Source organism: the organism of the source record quoted next, assembly GCF_019968955.1.
Source record: "MAG: Porospora cf. gigantea A chromosome Unknown PgA_NODE_496_length_16524_cov_430.29, whole genome shotgun sequence".
Classification (NCBI taxonomy): domain Eukaryota; phylum Apicomplexa; class Conoidasida; order Eugregarinorida; family Porosporidae; genus Porospora; species Porospora cf. gigantea A.
This window is the reverse complement of record NW_027151728.1, coordinates 1-16,524: the sequence shown is the minus strand read 5'-3', so window position 1 is coordinate 16,524 and position 16,524 is coordinate 1. Positions and strand designations below refer to the sequence as shown.

General features: G+C 52.1%; 11 protein-coding genes across 13 annotated transcripts; 6 read left to right on the top strand and 5 right to left on the bottom strand.

The window, feature by feature from the left end:
- Window positions 1–434: 434 nt before the first annotated feature.
- Window positions 435–2,853, bottom strand: KVP18_001705 (uncharacterized protein; the record flags this gene model as incomplete). The annotated part of the gene is made up of 2 exons (XM_067951979.1): window positions 435–833; window positions 862–2,853. The coding sequence occupies 2 exons, from the start codon at window positions 2,851–2,853 to the stop codon at window positions 435–437; spliced, it is 2,391 nt and encodes a 796-aa protein (XP_067808185.1).
- Window positions 2,854–3,012: 159 nt separating this feature from the next.
- Window positions 3,013–4,593, bottom strand: KVP18_001711 (uncharacterized protein; the record flags this gene model as incomplete). 2 transcript variants are annotated; one of them, XM_067951987.1, is made up of 1 exon in its annotated part: window positions 3,013–4,593. In XM_067951987.1, the coding sequence occupies one exon, from the start codon at window positions 4,591–4,593 to the stop codon at window positions 3,013–3,015; it is 1,581 nt and encodes a 526-aa protein (XP_067808193.1). The 2 variants fall into 2 exon arrangements, with proteins under 2 accessions (XP_067808193.1, XP_067808192.1); XM_067951986.1 differs by having other exon boundaries at window positions 3,013–4,563.
- A 145-nt stretch (window positions 4,594–4,738) lies between these two features.
- KVP18_001706 (uncharacterized protein) lies at window positions 4,739–6,046 on the top strand (the record flags this gene model as incomplete). Its single annotated transcript, XM_067951980.1, has 1 exon — window positions 4,739–6,046. One exon carries the CDS (start codon window positions 4,739–4,741, stop codon window positions 6,044–6,046), a length of 1,308 nt encoding a protein of 435 aa, XP_067808186.1.
- Window positions 6,047–6,065: 19 nt separating this feature from the next.
- Window positions 6,066–6,821, top strand: KVP18_001710 (uncharacterized protein; the record flags this gene model as incomplete). Its single annotated transcript, XM_067951985.1, has 1 exon — window positions 6,066–6,821. The coding sequence occupies one exon, from the start codon at window positions 6,066–6,068 to the stop codon at window positions 6,819–6,821; it is 756 nt and encodes a 251-aa protein (XP_067808191.1).
- A 30-nt stretch (window positions 6,822–6,851) lies between these two features.
- KVP18_001708 (uncharacterized protein) lies at window positions 6,852–7,253 on the top strand (the record flags this gene model as incomplete). The annotated part of the gene is made up of 1 exon (XM_067951982.1): window positions 6,852–7,253. The coding sequence occupies one exon, from the start codon at window positions 6,852–6,854 to the stop codon at window positions 7,251–7,253; it is 402 nt and encodes a 133-aa protein (XP_067808188.1).
- A 97-nt stretch (window positions 7,254–7,350) lies between these two features.
- On the bottom strand, window positions 7,351–8,145 carry KVP18_001715 (uncharacterized protein; the record flags this gene model as incomplete). The annotated part of the gene is made up of 1 exon (XM_067951992.1): window positions 7,351–8,145. One exon carries the CDS (start codon window positions 8,143–8,145, stop codon window positions 7,351–7,353), a length of 795 nt encoding a protein of 264 aa, XP_067808197.1.
- A 56-nt stretch (window positions 8,146–8,201) lies between these two features.
- Window positions 8,202–9,163, top strand: KVP18_001709 (uncharacterized protein; the record flags this gene model as incomplete). Of its 2 annotated transcripts, XM_067951984.1 has the most annotated exons (2): window positions 8,202–8,373; window positions 8,400–9,163. In XM_067951984.1, 2 exons carry the CDS (start codon window positions 8,202–8,204, stop codon window positions 9,161–9,163), a joined length of 936 nt encoding a protein of 311 aa, XP_067808190.1. The 2 variants fall into 2 exon arrangements, with proteins under 2 accessions (XP_067808190.1, XP_067808189.1); XM_067951983.1 differs by lacking the exon at window positions 8,202–8,373 and having other exon boundaries at window positions 8,450–9,163.
- Window positions 9,164–9,379: 216 nt separating this feature from the next.
- On the bottom strand, window positions 9,380–10,936 carry KVP18_001714 (uncharacterized protein; the record flags this gene model as incomplete). The annotated part of the gene is made up of 1 exon (XM_067951991.1): window positions 9,380–10,936. The coding sequence occupies one exon, from the start codon at window positions 10,934–10,936 to the stop codon at window positions 9,380–9,382; it is 1,557 nt and encodes a 518-aa protein (XP_067808196.1).
- A 126-nt stretch (window positions 10,937–11,062) lies between these two features.
- On the bottom strand, window positions 11,063–12,475 carry KVP18_001713 (uncharacterized protein; the record flags this gene model as incomplete). The annotated part of the gene is made up of 1 exon (XM_067951990.1): window positions 11,063–12,475. One exon carries the CDS (start codon window positions 12,473–12,475, stop codon window positions 11,063–11,065), a length of 1,413 nt encoding a protein of 470 aa, XP_067808195.1.
- A 57-nt stretch (window positions 12,476–12,532) lies between these two features.
- On the top strand, window positions 12,533–13,852 carry KVP18_001712 (uncharacterized protein; the record flags this gene model as incomplete). Its single annotated transcript, XM_067951988.1, has 1 exon — window positions 12,533–13,852. One exon carries the CDS (start codon window positions 12,533–12,535, stop codon window positions 13,850–13,852), a length of 1,320 nt encoding a protein of 439 aa, XP_067808194.1.
- A 470-nt stretch (window positions 13,853–14,322) lies between these two features.
- KVP18_001707 (uncharacterized protein) lies at window positions 14,323–16,071 on the top strand (the record flags this gene model as incomplete). The annotated part of the gene is made up of 1 exon (XM_067951981.1): window positions 14,323–16,071. The coding sequence occupies one exon, from the start codon at window positions 14,323–14,325 to the stop codon at window positions 16,069–16,071; it is 1,749 nt and encodes a 582-aa protein (XP_067808187.1).
- Window positions 16,072–16,524: the final 453 nt, after the last annotated feature.

Below are 16,524 nucleotides of genomic sequence, written 5' to 3'. Positions count from 1 at the left end.
ATCGTCGGAAGATGTCTTGTTCCTCGGTTGCCCGTGGAAGCCGTTTCTTTACGTCGACGAAGTTCTTCAGCCTAATGGCCCTCATCCACGCGCCATGGTAGCCGAATTTCTATGATGCATGCACCCGTGTTCTTACTCGAAAGCTGAAGCTCTTCTGTTTTCGGGTCCGCCAGATCCTGGGACCTGGACACACAATTTCAATTTGAACCCTGACCTCTTTCTCCCCTTCCTCTTTCACTTGACAACGGCCCAGATAAGGTACAGACTTCGTTCGTCCATTAGTTTCGCACTGAGCCATAAGTAAGTCAGCCAAGCATGCACCGTTTCGCTCCTTCTTGCGACGTTTGACTGCGATCTTTCTCCTAGGTTTCCGCGTCGTGTCTAGCGCGCCGTCTATCAACATGACCTTCGTGACAGAATGCTTTTTATAGTTTTCATGCACCGTCTTCGTCTCCTCGAGCGAGGAGGCGGGCGAAATTCACAGGGCGGAAATTATAGCCGTCAGCTTTGAAGAACTTGCTTTGGAACTCCACCCACTGCAGACGAAGGGCGTGTAGGAAGCACTCGAGGCTGTCCATACCCAGCATGACTCCGAAGGTGGCCATAGCAAACATTCCGAACGCGAAGAAGAGTACTATGGTGCCCACTATGATGCCGAAGTCCTTCTCCAGAACCGCTAGCACCGTCTTCTCGAAGAAGACGAGGGATAACTGCTGATGTGCCAACGAGAGAGCCCACAGCCGAAGATACGAAGCCGTGTTTGACACCGTCCCCAAGACAAACTCAATGGTTTCGATCATCTGGTGGATGAACTCCTCGCCAAAGTCGAATGGCTGCGTAATGTACGGAGAAATCACTTACCTCCTCGCCAGAAATTGCACCGCCCATCTCCAGCAAAGAGTCCTGCTCGAAGTATTCCGTCTCCTTGATTTGCTTGTTGTGGAGTGATTTGAGGATAAGAGGCTTGGGCAGTAGCATTACTGGCACCGCCACCAGCATCCCAAGCAGCAAGAACTTCTGGACCACATCCTGATGCGCGAACATCGGAGACTCCACCGGTTTATTCAGACCCATGTTGATGAGAGTGTTGATAATATTCGGCTTGTTCGATCCCTCAGGCGTCAACCACTTCCAAAAAATCAAGAAGTTCATGTAGCCGACGAAGGATGTGAAGAAGATCAACTGGGGAACGAACTCGAAGACGAAAGAGAGGTGGTCTTGGAAGTAAACGCAGTTTAGGCCCTTGATAAGCACACCGACTCCCATCTGCACGCCGGCAACGATGACAGCAAATTTCATCTTGAAGGAGTTGAAGAAAAGAAGTTCGTTCTTGGCTCCCTTCCAGACAGGGTCGAAACCAAAAGGGTAAGGGAACGACATGCTGGTGTTTGGAGTCCACGCGACTTCTGCGCCTTCGGCAGCTGGCGGCGCGGCATACCGCGTCCCGAAAATGTCGAGTCCAAGGGAAAAAAAGTCGTTGTAGAGGAAACCAGCAAACGTTGCGAAGAACCCCATTAAGAGAATCATGTAGCGTGCTCCGGCCAGCATTTTCACCAGGTCGCCCTCGAGTTTGCTGATTGTTTTGTTGAGGAGCACCAGAACGATGCCGAAGAGAAGAACGACTCCACCGTGCCCGATGTCGCCAAACATGATGCCAAACAGGAAGGGGAGGGTAACGATGGTTAATACCGCAGGATTGGCTTCTTTGTACCGCGCAATCCCATACGTGTCAACAAAGGTCTGGAACGCGTCTGTAAACTGGGTTGTGCGGAAGAAAGTCGGGGGAGGTCCATGCTTCATGTGGTCATCTAATAGCAAGGCTTGGCCCGGGTGAGCGTCCAGAATCTGCCGGATCATCATGTCCTCGTTGGATGGAAACCAGACATCACATCTCATGGTCTCACCAGTGCTCTCAAATAAGTCCATGGTGGTGTACAACGAGCGCTCCTTAACACAAAATAGCCGCCACTCTTCTATCAGACTGTTTCCTTCAGGTCTTACGGGTTCCAGAAGTACAGAGATCTCCTGCAGAAAGAACTCCTCGTAGGCGTGGAGCGCTCGGGTTTTATCGGCAATGATCAGCTCCAATTCCTGATCCAACTGCCGAGCTTCTTCATAGGTCTTGGGCCATTCGTACAGCTGCGCACCAAATGCCATACAGATGCGGTGGATCTTTTGATGAACAATTGTGTCCCTGGATCCCTGAAAGTACACAACGAACACCGACTTCTTCTCACTTTTGACCTCCGTATTTAGGAACTCGTCCTCGACATCTTCAAAGTGAACGAATACGTTCCCGCGTGTCGTTCGGTAAAGAGTACGTTGAAGCTTGTCTTGGTGTTCCTGAAGCATGACCCCGGCTACATTAGAGAAGCCGAGCCCCCCTTCCATGTCCAGAAGCGTCAAAGTTTCCTCCGCATCCTCCCGGCTGGGTTCGTATGAAAACGCAGCAGCCCTAGAGACGGCCCGGTTCTCACATGCGGAGTCGCGCTCGGAGAGGAGACCAGCATTGTTTACTTTGAACTTTTCGAATTGGGTATACAGCTTCTGAAGCGAGTCCTCGACGACGTCCAAGTGATAGTCCACGTCATTTTGTAGGAACGATGTCACCTGCCCCGATTGCACAAATGTCCCATGGAGCTTGTTGATCTCGCCGAAGAGGAATCGGAGAACCCTTTCCATCTCGTCTATTCGCTGGATATACCGCCTGTACACGCGTCGCATCGAATGTGTGTTCATGTCCTGGTACTGCAGCGAACATAGCCGGCCCAGCCCGTCCAACAGCGACTTGACGTGGTCCGTAGGGAGGACCAGGGTCCCGGCGGTCATGTCTTCTGACCGGAACGTCACCATGGTGTGATCAAAAAATACAGATAAGCGGCGACTTTTTGTAGCAGCGAGAAATACGGCTTGTGGGGGGGTCGGCGTTGAAGAGATGCGAACAACAATGCACATGTCAGCGTGCTAACTCTATCCTTAAGGGTGAAACCTCCACATTCTTATTCACTCACATCAAAGAGGTTTAGCATTCTCATCAGTAACCGAAGCTAGTCTGGTCTCCAGGTGCAGGTGACTCTCAGGAGCGAGCCCCACGCAAGCTCTAAAGAAGTTGGTGATCGCCTCGCGCTGCGTAAACAGCGAGTTCACCACCTGTTGGCCCTTGGGGACAACTGGAGCCTTGCAGAAATACGAGAGCAGGGACAGTACCGTGTGGAAAGTCTCTTCGGTGCCCTCTCGCTCCACGCTGATGCGCTCACAGAACTCGGCCATCTGAATGAGGTCCATCATCAAAGGCACGGCCAAAAGCGAGTCTTCGCAGGTGTTGTGAACCACAATCGTGTTCAACCCGCCCATGAAAATTTCGGACGTGTACTCATCCAGCGCTCTCTTGCTGTCGCCAACGTTAGGAACGTACTTAATCACGACGACGTGGTCAGGATGCTCTCCTTCCTTATACAGCATCCGGTTGGAATTGACCATATCGTCCACTACGTTGCTCTTGGAAATCTCCTTGGACCTGAACTGTTTGGCGCTGCTGAGGTTGCGACCGTCGTTGTTGCCTAGGTGGTTGTATGATACGATAGATGTCGGCTTCATGGCAGCCGAGACCAGGAAATCGGTGAGAACGGACTTAAACTTGGTTTGCCCCGACTTGAAATCATCACCGGCAATGTAAGTCTTGTATTGACTGGCCAGCTCGACTATACCCGGTACGAAAGTATTCTGGGGCGAGCCGTTGATGTAGGTGCTCCCCTCCTGAATCGCGGCAACCGCATAGATAATGGACGCACTGATCTCAGTGTGGTTATTCTTGATTGCAGTGAGGAGGTTCTCCGCACTGTCATGAACGCCGTCCTCCAACTCTACGAAACGCTCGGTGTTCGCAGACCACAGTACGATGACCTTGTCAAGGTTGTTGTTCTCCTTGAACTCTCGGATGTCAGCGCGAACCTGTTGGACCAGGTCACTCAAGGAGCCCTCCTTTACGTGATTCGCTCGTTCCACTTGATTCTCTGCGATGAAATCTCGGATGTAAATGCCCTTCAACGGGGAGACTTTCTGCATGTCGTCGTAGAGCTGATCCTGCAGATTCACGTTCAGAACTTCCGCACGGCGCATAGCATCACCCAACGCCATCGTGTTAATATCCCAACCGCCAATTACGAGGTCGTCCGGATTCAATAGGGGGACTACGGACTTCATAGGGACGTGAACATCTTCCCCAGTAGCTGCATCACATCCTAACTTCATCACGCCGGTGTTTAGAACAGAGCCGTACCAGTTGGCAGCCTTGGGTCCTGTCCTGGTTCGCCAAGTCAAGTTATTTTTGTTTGCCAACTGTCCGGCAAAGAACGTAGTGCCGTTGTTGCCACCAAGTCCGATAACCATAGCACCGACCTTAGGTACCTTTAGTTGAGTCTTAATCGCCATCTTAGACGGGACCTGACGAACAGTCCAAGGGGACGTGGAACGATCGACTTCGATGCGCTTGTGGTCCACTTCGGAGCGCATGACATCGTTGTCAGTCACCATATCGCACTGGACCAGTCTGAGAGCCTGCATTGTATCGAAATTGTAATTTCTTTTAGACATGTGGGCGATATGTGTAATTACGACTATCCCCCAGGTGGATGTTCCCTTACCTCTGGAGTCAGCTCTTGGTGTATCCATCACGCAGGCATTTTCACGGCGTTCCTAGCGTGTACGGTGGCTACAGTAGTGTCCTCGTTTGCAATATATGAGCACTTGCTACATTTTGAGGCCCCAAGGTATCGCAACCTTCCTTGTCTCACGCAGTCTGCAGAGAAGCGTCGTGCGTATTCTACTGATCACTCCCCTGTACTCCGTTACCTCCTTTTCTTCCCTTGTCGTAGGGCTGGTCACCGCAGAGGGCGCCTTGGCAATCGTGGTGCTACGGGACGTCTGGGAGGCCGTCGTCATCTACTGCTTTATGGTGTACGTCCTAGAAGTCTGTGATGGCGAAGCAGCATGCGCCCTGGAGGCTCAGAAAGACCCAGGATACGTGAAGCATCTGCCACCTCTGTCGTGGTTCATCCCAGAGAGCGGATGCCGAGTGTTCGGACCGGCTATAGCCAGTCACGGACAAGGCTTCTGCAAATGGCACTACGTCACGCTAGTGATACCCTGCAGCCCCCAGGTAATAAAGTATTGCAAGCGCGGCACCCTCCAGTTCGTGGTGCTGAAACCTGTGATGGCTGTAATCGCCGTGTCAGGTTTTTTAGGTCGTTGGGGGTCACATCCTGTGTACACATTCATAGAATCCACCCTCTACAACATTAGCTACTCGGTGGCTCTCTACGCCTTGGCCATTTTCTACTGCGTAACCAAGTCGAATCCCAAAATGAAGAGGTACAGACCCTTACACAAGTTCGTCTCCGTGAAGCTGGTCGTCTTCGCAACCTACTGGCAATCCTTGATGGTCGGTCTCGTCAAGGTCATTGGCAACTTGATTTTCTCGCAGTATCACCCTGAGGAACCGTTCATGACCTCTGAACACGCAGAGTTCTGGAAGAACTTCCTTTTGGCGCTGGAGATGCCCATATTTGCCACGCTATCCTACGTGGCATTTCCCTATTCGGAGTACGTACCTCACACAGAGAGTCCGTCACGGAATCTTCCACGAAGTAACAGTGACCCTGGCTCATGGAAATTTAAGTCACTGATGTTTAAAGGCAAACGACTGATTGGAGAAGCTATCAATGCTCCACGACGACTGGGAGCGAAGGTGGATGCAATCGCCGACACAGAGAAAAGGAAGGAGGGTTTGGCGAACTTCCGGCAGGTGATTGGAATGAACGACATCGCGAAGGATGCCATTTATGTGTTCGATCGCAGATACGCAGATCACACACTTGTCCCGAGCACCGGAGGGGAGACACCGCCACGTCCCCTGATCGAGGACTTCACGCTCGAAGCAGACCCTTTTTGGGACTCCCCTCCCAAGGAGCCGCGCGCACGAGCATCGAGTTTCGGAGGGTTCGAATCGCTGCCAAACCCTTTCATTCCACCACCACCTGATTTGTGACAGTAAAAAAATCGCCATAATGTCTGGTCCTATACGTGCTGCACGGAAAACAGACCGAGGCGGCCCTACCCCGTATCCTGCTCAGAGCAAGCAAGAGACAGACGACTTGGAAAATGACAAGGATGTCCTGCAGATGGTGGACCTCATTGAGATGGCCCGCTGCATGACGCTGGATGACCAGACAGAAAGGCCGGAGTTCGAGAAGGCTAAAAGCAAAGGGCGAAAGTCCTTCCACATGATCCGTGTCACCACTCCGGTGCACAAAGTGTCAGCGCTGAAGAAGAATTGGAACGACGTAGTCGAACCACTGGTCACACACATGAAGCTTCAGGTGCGTTTCAACACCAAGAGGAAGTGCGTTGAGATTCGAACATCACCGGAGACTCCTGACGAGAACAACTTGCAGAGGGGTGCGGACTTTGTGAAGTCCTTTCTTCTGGGGTTCGACGTACATGATGGCCTGGCCCTGTTGAGGCTTGAGGACCTGTTCATCCAGACTTTTGAAATCAAGGACGTGAAATTCTCCCTCAAAGGCGACCACTATGCCAGAGCCATCGGCCGTATGGTCGGAAAGGACGGCCAAACCAAGCACGCCATAGAAAATGCCACACGCACGAGACTGGTTATCACTGAGCAGCACATCCACATTCTGGGTGCATTCACTAACATTATTTTGGCAAGAAGGGCGCTGTGTTCCCTGATTCTTGGGAGACCACCGAGCAAGGTCTACAACCACCTCAAGGTGGTCACCAGACGCATGAAGGAGCGAATGTAGTGAATTGACTTACCACCGCAAAACACTGAAATGTCCGCCGACATCCACAAGTTCATCGTCGAGCTTGAGTTTGTACAGTGTCTGGCAAATCCGCAGTACCTGTACTTCCTCTCGCGCCGAGGCGTGCTAAGTGACTTGCGGTTCCTCAGGTTTTTGAAGTACTTAGAGTACTGGAGACAGCCCGAGTATGCAGTGCATCTACAGTACCCGCAGTGCCTTGCAGTGCTGACCTGTCTGCAGGACCCTGGCTTCCGGAAGCAAATTGGATCTGAGACTGGCTTGATGGAGCTTCAGAGACAACAATCGTATGGGTGGCTGTACTTCAACCACCAACATAGAGACTTGATCCCGTACCAGCATTGGTCGTTGTGCTACACTGTCAAGGAAATGAGTGAACAGGCAAAAGAGACGCCTGAAGCCACTGTGCAATGACCTCGCAAAAATCAAATGTCTTCCTTCATCTACAAGATTCCGTTTAGATCATTGATTGAGAACTACTCGCGTAGAATTTGTGTAAACTAAGTTTAAATCACTCTTCGGGATCCTTCTCCAGAATAATATCGCAGAACTTGCGGTAGTCCACAGGGTCACCCTCCATTCCTGTGGCCTGTAGGACGGCATTGATCTCCTCAAGAGTCATGGGCTCTCCAAAAGTGTTCAGCAGGTTGACCATTTGAGCCCTGGACAGGGTGCCGTCATTGTTCGTGTCGTAGGCGGCAAAAGCCTCGACGAGTTCGTCAGTGGTATCCATCTGCTTCTGACTCGTCATAAAGTCCATGACCTGGTCGAAAGTGAGATTCTCGCCGTGCAACTCCTTCAGTTGACGGAGATCCTCCTGTGTGGGGGCGTAACCCATTTGTCTGGACAAGACACCTGCGTTGTCTGGCGAACACTCGTCCTTTCCTCCGCTCACAGCCTTGAACTTAGACTCATATTTCGCCTTCTGAGCTTGAATTTCAGCAAGAACACGTTCCTCTTCAGCTTTGCGAGCGGCCTCCTCCTCAGCCTTCCTCTGCTCCTCCTCAGCCTTCCTCTGCTGCTCCTCAGCCTTTTGTTTCTCCGCCTCAGCATTCTGCTGTCTAGCTTGAATCACGGCAGGATCATTCGAGTCCTCGGCATCACCCTCGGCATCACCCCTGGCATTACCCTTGGCATTACCCTTGGCATTACCATTGGCATTACCCTTGGACGACGTAGACGAAGACGGTGGTGGTGCGTCGGAGGCGGCTCTGAACTCGTCGCGAGGCATCCAGATACCATACTCGTAGAATTCAATAGGCGCTGCACACTCCCGGAATAGGAGGTTGCACTTGGTTATGGACATCTCGACTCAAAAATACGTGTTTTTACTCCCCACCCGTATGTCTAGAATTAGGAATCATGAGTGACGCGGCCCGCAAAAACGGTGTTGCTTTCGTCAACGTCCGCGACGACGGAGTGAACAAGAGTGTATGGTGCTGGTCCTCGTGGGCGGATCTTGGTGACACATCGTCAATAACAACGGTTGCAGATTTCGTCCTGTATATTGACACTTCCTTTTACTCCGTAAAGAGTGAGAACTGGGGGATTCCACAACAGTTTCTAGAGAGTGTATCTCACCCACTGTGTCCCTGTCCGGCGATGTATTAATGCGCCTACACCACGCGATGGTGGTTACAGTCCCTCTATTCAACAAGGTCTCAAACTACTATGCGGAGCCAAGACACCCCAAAGATACAGTACACGTATCCACCCATAATCGTACATTCGCCTGCTCGTTGCATCTCGGGGGGGTCGACGTGGTGGTGGTGAAACCGACGCCAATGCTGTTGTTGGAGAATTCAGTGGGAATGGCTAAAGCGTTTAATCTCGGACTCAAAACTCACATTGGCCTTCAGATAGCAGTGTCCGAAATCTCCAACGAATTGAACGAAGCCACAACTGCGCTGAAGGAACTGACGGACGCTGCCGTTGATGAGAGCCTTCGCTTGGAGGAACGTGAGGATCAGATCTTGCAGTTCGCTGCCGCGGTTATCAACTCCAGATCGTCCCCTTTGGAACAGATCCCGGAAGTATCGCTGCCAGCGAATCCTTCGGTCGTAGACTCTTGGTCTGATACTAGCGACGAGTACGCGGAACCAGATCTACCGCTACATACCACCTCAGTCGGAGCAGACGATGCAGACATACCGCTTACCTCAGTGGCAGCAGGCAATGCAGACCTACCGCTACATACCACCTCAGTGGGAGCCGCCCCGCCACACCGCGACCCCATCGACTGGAGCTCTGCTGAAGACAGTCCACCACCCAAGACTTGCAGCGCCAAGCAGCGGATGGCGGCTTTACGCAAAAGCAGGCGCTGACTTTTCGAAAACGTATACAGAATCTTGACATTTTGAAGCACGGATCTCCACGCATCTAAAAATAAATATTAATACAATATAGCTATTCAAAACGATCACGGAATCTTGAAATTTTGAAGTTGACTTCATGAAAGAAAATTTGCATCTTTTCATTTTGAAGGTACGAATCTCTACACATCTAAAAATAAATAAAAATACAACAGCTGTACAAAAAAGTCAGACGCGCCCAGTGATGAGGATGATGTCTTGCTCCTTTACGGCCGCTCTCTTCCGCATATCAGCCTGCTTGCTCAGCAGCCTCATCTCCTTAATACTAAGCTTCTCAGTGCCAACCGTTAAACGGTTTACTGAAGTAGCTCGCTTATACTCAGCTCGCTGAGTCTTTTCGACCAACCTCATCTGGGATTGGTTTCGCTTGAGCTCGTAGGCCCGCGCTTCCGCTTCGGCGGATTGTATGCCTCTCTGCAGCCGGCGTTTGCGATCCATCAAACTTCGAAGCTGTCCTGGGCTCATATCTCCATGTACGACGATGGCCGCGTCCTTCTCCTTGAGACTGGCTGCCTTCCGCAGAGCTTTCGAGACCTTATTCGCCAGGTGGTGTTCTTGCTCCTCCTCTTGGTGCTGCATCTTCCGCACAGCATCTTCATGTGAGCCCTCAACCCTCGATACGCGCCTTTGGTTCACCTCCTTCTTCACACTCAATCCCTTAAGCGCAACATCGGCGTCCTCTGCTTTACGAACAAGCTTCGCTTGCTCATTAAGCTTGCGTTTCAGTTTCTTGTCCGCTGCTGACGGGCCGAAACTTGACACCTGTTGATGTGCAGTCGGACTCGCCGCGGCTCGTATTCTTGGAAATCCGAACTCGTCGAACCCTTCCATGGGTGAGGAATTTTGGTTCTTCGAACTGGAAATGGATACGTTCTGCGGAGATGCCGGTGTCGAGGATTTGAAAGTGGCATCCGATGCGAATCGTACGGAGTTACCAGAGGACTTGCGGCAGGCCTTTGAGGCAATAGCAGATTTCGCATGGGAGTCCTTTGAGGAGGAAGCACTGACGTGGGATGCGTTTGAGGAGGCAACAGTAGATTCGCAGGAAGGCTTCGAGGAGCCAACAGCAGCATTCACGTAGGACTTGGGAGGGGGCTTCGAGGAGCCAACGGCAACGTTCGCGGTGTGTTTACGATCGGCCTTTGATGAGCCAACAGCAGCGTTCGCAGAGGACTTACGCTTTGAGGAGCCAACAGCAGCGTTCGCAGAGGACTTACGCTTTGAGGAGCCAACAGCATCGGTGGCTTCGGATTTACGTCTAGAACTAAAAAATGATCTTCGATGGCGTCGTGAGTCGTCCGGTCCACGCATCGATGTCGTCATAGCGGTCTCAACGGTGTCAAAATAGGAGGGCTTTGTGGAGCTCTGATCACTGGGGTAGTACGACTGCTTGGTGGAGCTCTGATGAGTGGGGTAGTACGACTGCTTCGTGGAACTCTGATGACTGGGGCACTCCCCATTGGATGGAACGCCGAAAGTGGGATAGTCAGGGTCGTGAGAGAATTGCTCATCCTTAGAGAACTGCGGGTTGAAAACCTCATGAGAGGGGTAGACGGATGCTTCATCAGGTTGGAAAAACTCAGACCCCGCACGACAGCTCAGCAAATCATTCGACAGCTTCAAGAGCATGTCCCCACTACCGTAACTGCTCAGAGAGCTGGACTCGCAATGCCAATTGCTCTTCAGGTCCGTCTGGAGGTCTGTCTGGATAAATTCAAGGTCCATAAAAATGTGATAAAATGGCAATTGTTGGCCCCAAAAAAAACAACATGAGACGTGATTTGTTTGCAACGCGGCGGCGCGACATGAGACACTTAATAAATTCCTATAACATGTGTCCAGCGGAGCCACTCAACGGAAGTAGCACGCCAGCGATGCCCCAAGGATGCTGACGACCAGGACAAGGCTGCTCATAACGGCTGCGACAATCATGACCCGACTTCGCGGAGTGGCGACGACCGGGTCGGGCTCAAACCCCTCGCACGAACGGTGTACTGCCTGCTCGATAAGAGACTGGATGCCGGACGCAACTTGCATTGCGTCGAGTGAGGCGAAGGGCGAGACCACCACGGTACAAGTCGTTATCCCGTCCAGCCTCTCCGTGTAATGCCGCCTCAGACATCTGAGCAGATCTCGTTTGTTGCGTTGGGTGACAACTCCGTCGGCAAGAGCTTCCATGTCCGAGTCGGTAAACTCTGGACGGCAGCTATTGGCCGCCTGTAGATAAAGGTGGGTGGCTGATTCAAGCTTCGTAGGCATCACGAGAATCATCGGATGAAAGTCAAGCAATGCGCTTTGGTATTCTCGCGAAGTGGGGTCCGGGTACTCGAATTTGGTGCAGTCGTCAGAGTGAGTGGCGTAGGGGTAATCTTTGATACTTTCCGTCTCGATCAGCTTGTAATCTGAGCGCCAAGGAAACAGTCCGTCCCAGTTCTCTTCACAGAGCGCATCCCACTCATGCTGGACGTACTGGACCGAGAACCGTTCAGGCAGCTTGGCATTCAATCGACGGCTGAACTTATTCCGGTGGAAGAGGTCAACATTTCCTCGGTCGTTGCACATCAGGTATGCAGCGTACTGATCGGTGCCGGGTAACTGTGAGACGTCAAAGCGACCGCTTGTGCCTTTCCACTCACCCGATATGCCACCGAAGTCGTGTATGATGGGCCAACCCATCTTGGAGTCCTTTCTAGCAAGCCCGAATTGCGTATTGTAGTGGTCAGTGATGCTGCGGTAGCTGTTGTTGTATCCATGGCCAGGTATGTGGTCTGACCCAGCAACGGTGTGTGAAAATCCATCAGTAACCAGGACGATGGCTCGAACCACGGGCTGTCCTGTTCGCGTGACGTATGACAAATTCCAATTCAACCGGGAATCCCGGGACCCTCGATAAAGTGCATCCCATTGATTTTGCTCCGTGTCCTTGCCATGATAACCGACATTCTCCCATGAAAAATTCTCGTCACCGAACCCTGCAGTCTCCAATACAAAACACTCGTCCTGCGCATCAGACCAGCTCTTCCAGATGCCCCAGCCTGAGCCACATCCCGTAACCGGTGCGGGCTTGTCGGCAAACGAGGCTGCGGCGTACTCGATGTCATACTTATCCTTTAAGTCATTGACGACAGATTCCATGGCAGGCCCTAGGTTCTGCAGCACGCCCCGCCAAGCTTCAGTGGCCTGCTGAATATGGAGCAGCTGGATTTCGGGGCTGCAAGGTGTGCACGCTGCGAGAAACGGACAGAACGACAGTTTGACTAGCATTTCGACTGATAGCACAAATAGTTCTGCTCTCGACCCGGTGAAATAGGAAATAAGAAGATGCGAGCTTTCTGGATCTTGCCGTTTCTTGCGGGAGCCCAGAGTGATATAGAGCAGATGCTGCAAGACATGGGAGAACCTGGGCTGTTCGACGAGGATGCACTGCGGTCGTTTGGCCTGCCGCAGGTGCCTGTTAACGCTTCGCACTTGTCAGAACGGATGCCAGAATTGAATCCAGAATCAACTCAGTTGATGGGCTTGTTCGAAGATTTCCAAAGCGGAATGACTTCGTGGATTGAGTCAGATCTTGAGAAGTACAATGGAGTGTGGTCCTTGCGCACACACGAGACCCAGGCACTCCGTGACGATATGGGGTTGCAGATGACATCTGAGACAGCGTTCTATGCCATTTCTCGATCGTTAGGAAACGCAAGCTGGACGAACACCACGACGCGAATGCGCCTGTCTTACGAGGTGGCATTCCAGCAGGACTTCACTTGCGGAGGAGCCTACGTCAAGCTCTACAGTAGCTCGGCGGTGGAACCCAAGAAGTTCGGCAACGAGTCCCCCTACACATTGATGTTCGGACCTGATAAATGTGGGGGGGGAGGGGTCGTTCATGTCATCTTTAAGACCAGTGACGGCAGAGAGTTTCATCCTGCTACACCCATCAATGCGGAGTGGGGCGAGTACACACACTTGTTCGAGCTAGACCTCGCAGCGAGTGGCCATGTGGAGGTTCTCATTGATGGTGCCACGCAGGCCGAGCTGACTCTTGCCGACTTCGTCCTGCAACATGATAGTGAGGAAGCAGTACCACCTGACTTCGCCGTCAGAGATGTTATTATGGGTAGTGACACTTTGGGGTTCGAGTTGTGGACCGTGCAGTCTGGGACGCTGTTTGACAACATCGCTGTTTTCAGTTCCACTTCGGATAACTACACGGCCCAGCTTGCAGCGCTGAAAGCCATCCAGGAGGATTCTTGGGGTCGGCGACATGCAGTCGAGGAACGCATGCACCAGTATGTTCAGGAGTTCAGACGTGAGATGGCAGCCGCAGATGAGCCTTGGTGGTTGGTGCGCTACTTTGAGCGACACCCAATGGCCATGGCACTCTCGCTGGCGCTTACAGTGGCGCTCGGAACTGCTGCCGCGCTCTGGATGTGCGGCAAATTGTGCACTGCACGACGTAAGGGTACGGACGCTCTAGATGAGGGCGAGGCAACTGAGCCTATGGAGGGTGATGACAAGGACAAGGCACCTGAGAAGGGCGATGACAAGGACGAGGCATCTAAGCCTACTGAGGGCGATGATGAGGACGAGACAGCGGCAAAGATGCCGAAGGTCTCTGAGGAAACGACTGTTCACAAACGAAAATGAATACCAACCTAAAGTCGTCACATCAGTTGTCTTGATCTTTTGGCGGCCGCGAACTAGTTATCCCGGTGGTGACTTTTCTGGCACCTCAGCGTCCGATCGTTGGAAAAAAGTACGCTAAGGATCGATAGGCCTTCCTTTCAGAACTGGTTTACGTGCTGAGTAAACCAGTAGAGCAAAGTTTTCCCTTTTGGTCTACTGAAGATTTAACAGATGTACCGCCCCAGCCAAACTCCCCATCTGAGAATGTCTCTCTCTCACATAGATCGCAGAACGAAGTGATAGGTCAAGAGATAAGTAAAAAGACATTGGGAGTCGTGGTTGTCTGCCCATAATCAATTGACTAAATGTGTGCAGAAACCGGACAAGAAAGCAAAACAAACACGTACATTAAGGATATACAGTGAATCCTATGACATGATTCGCTAATGCGAACATTCTTGACTGTGTGCACACATTCTGGAAATATCAAAATGAGTGACCACGACGAAATGTCGTCTGTTGATATTGAGGTCACAGTGGCGGACACGCCAGAAGAAGTTGAATTACCAACCACAGCCCGTCGGCGGAGCTCGGAACTCCAGCACGACGGGCGCGGCTTGCAAGTGAAGAGCACGACGTGGCTGTGCACCAAGTCGTTGGTAAAGCAGGTGGTGTTCGCGGCATCGATCGGTAGCTTCATGTTCGGATTCAACTTGGCGCTGCTCAACACGTCATTAAGCAGCATTGGAACAGAGCTCTGGCCCTGTTCCGGAGCCGACCTCGACATCCCTGTCGGCTGTGCTCCTTACTTACCCGATCTCACCGTTTGCTACCCCGGAGGAGCATGTCAAGTTGACGGCTCTAAGGTTTGTGACCCGCCCACTCCACTCGACTGCTCTGATGCACGCTGGTACAACACCCTGACTACCACCGCCGTCTTTCTCGGCGCTGCTGTCGGCGCCATTCTCGCGGGTCGACAACTGTCTCGTGGCCGCAGGAAGCTGATGCTGCAGGCCAACGTTCTCTTCCTGTTCACCACCGTTTGCATGTGCGTTTCGAACTCCTTCGCTGCGTTGGTTTGGGCAAGGCTGGTGGCGGGTGTTGGAGTGGGCGTCATCAGCGCTGTCGTGCCCACCTACATGGCAGAGATGACGCCTCACGACCGCCGAGGCAAGTATGGAGTATCTCACCAGCTCATGGTCACAGTAGGCATCTTCGTAGCCGTACTGCTTGGACTGCCTCTTCCTGCCTCTGAATACTCAGTACTGAGTGTGACGGGCTCCGATGTGCTGGCGGTCGCCGAGCCGAACACATTCAGTAAGGTCTGGTGGCGGTTGATGTTGGGTCTAAACGCGGTTCCCGTTTTGCTCAGTCTGCTTTTTTTCGTCAAAGTGTTCAAGTTCGAGACTCCGATGTGGTACATGGAGAAAGGAAACGCCGCTGCTGCACGATCAGTTCTTGAAGTGACAGTGGGACCTGAAGAGGTGGATGACGAATTCGAAGAGCTGAACGAGGGTATCAAGCAGCAATCAAAGCATATGGTGCCGACAATGGAACTCTTCAGCGAGCGCCATCACCGTATCGTGTTGGCTGTAGGACTAGGAATAGCGGCGTTTCAGCAGTTCACCGGCATCAATATCTTCGTCGCCAGCTCCAACGTCGTGTTCGGCCAGGCAGGCGTCTCCGATCAGACGGCCACATCGATGAGCGTCATCATGAGTGCCCTCAACGTTGTGATGACGTTGCCAGCCATGTACCTGATAGAAAAGCTCGGTCGGAGGACGTTGCTGCTGATTGGAGTTACGGGACAGATTGTCGGTGTCCTGCCGGCAATGATTCTTCTGTGGGCGTACCCGGACGCCAATGCGACGCAGTGGTTGCAGATCGTCGGGGTCTTCGTCTTCGTTGTGTTCTTCGCCGTCGGGTACGGGCCTGTCCTTTGGGTGTACTTGTTTGAGATATTCCCAGTGGAGATTCGGGACAAAGCCATTGGTCTGGCTGTGAGCGTCAACTGGATCGCGGGTATCGTGATGGTTTTCATTGGCAACGTCTTGAGCGACAATCGAATCTCCTACACCCTATTCGTCTCATTGAACTGCCTAGCCCTGTTACTGATCTTCCTGTTCGTGAAAGAGACCAAGAACAGGCGGCTCACAGACAGCCCTTACGCTGCCAAGACTGGAGACGGCCCCGTGGGCATGCCCCTGCTGGAGGTGGAGGTGGAGGATCTTGCTGAATGACATGTGAAAACACAGTATCGATACCATGGGGTGGAAGGCCAACAGCTTTCTAGGTATCCTCTCCATTCGCATGGTAGGTGCCAGACCCAGCACTAATTTAGGGTGTGGTTTGTGCGGGAGTCGCGCAGATCGCAATGGCAGTTGCCGTGTGGAATATTTTTGAGTACCTGCGCCCTAACCGCTGGGTGTTAAGAACTGTGACCCTTGGCGTTTTCGCTGCGGCTGGATTATTAGGGTGAGTTTCAACAAATACAATTCAATATTGGAGCAATAAAAGTACTTTTTTTAATGTTCCTATTTTCAAAACATTTCTGGCAGCATCTATGCTGCGACTACTCGTAATGAAACTCTCGTTTGGGCGTATTTTGGGATACTGCTGGCGTCAACTGTGTGGATGATCCTCATCACATTGGACATGATGCAAATCATTATTCTTCTGAGAGGCAAGCCACA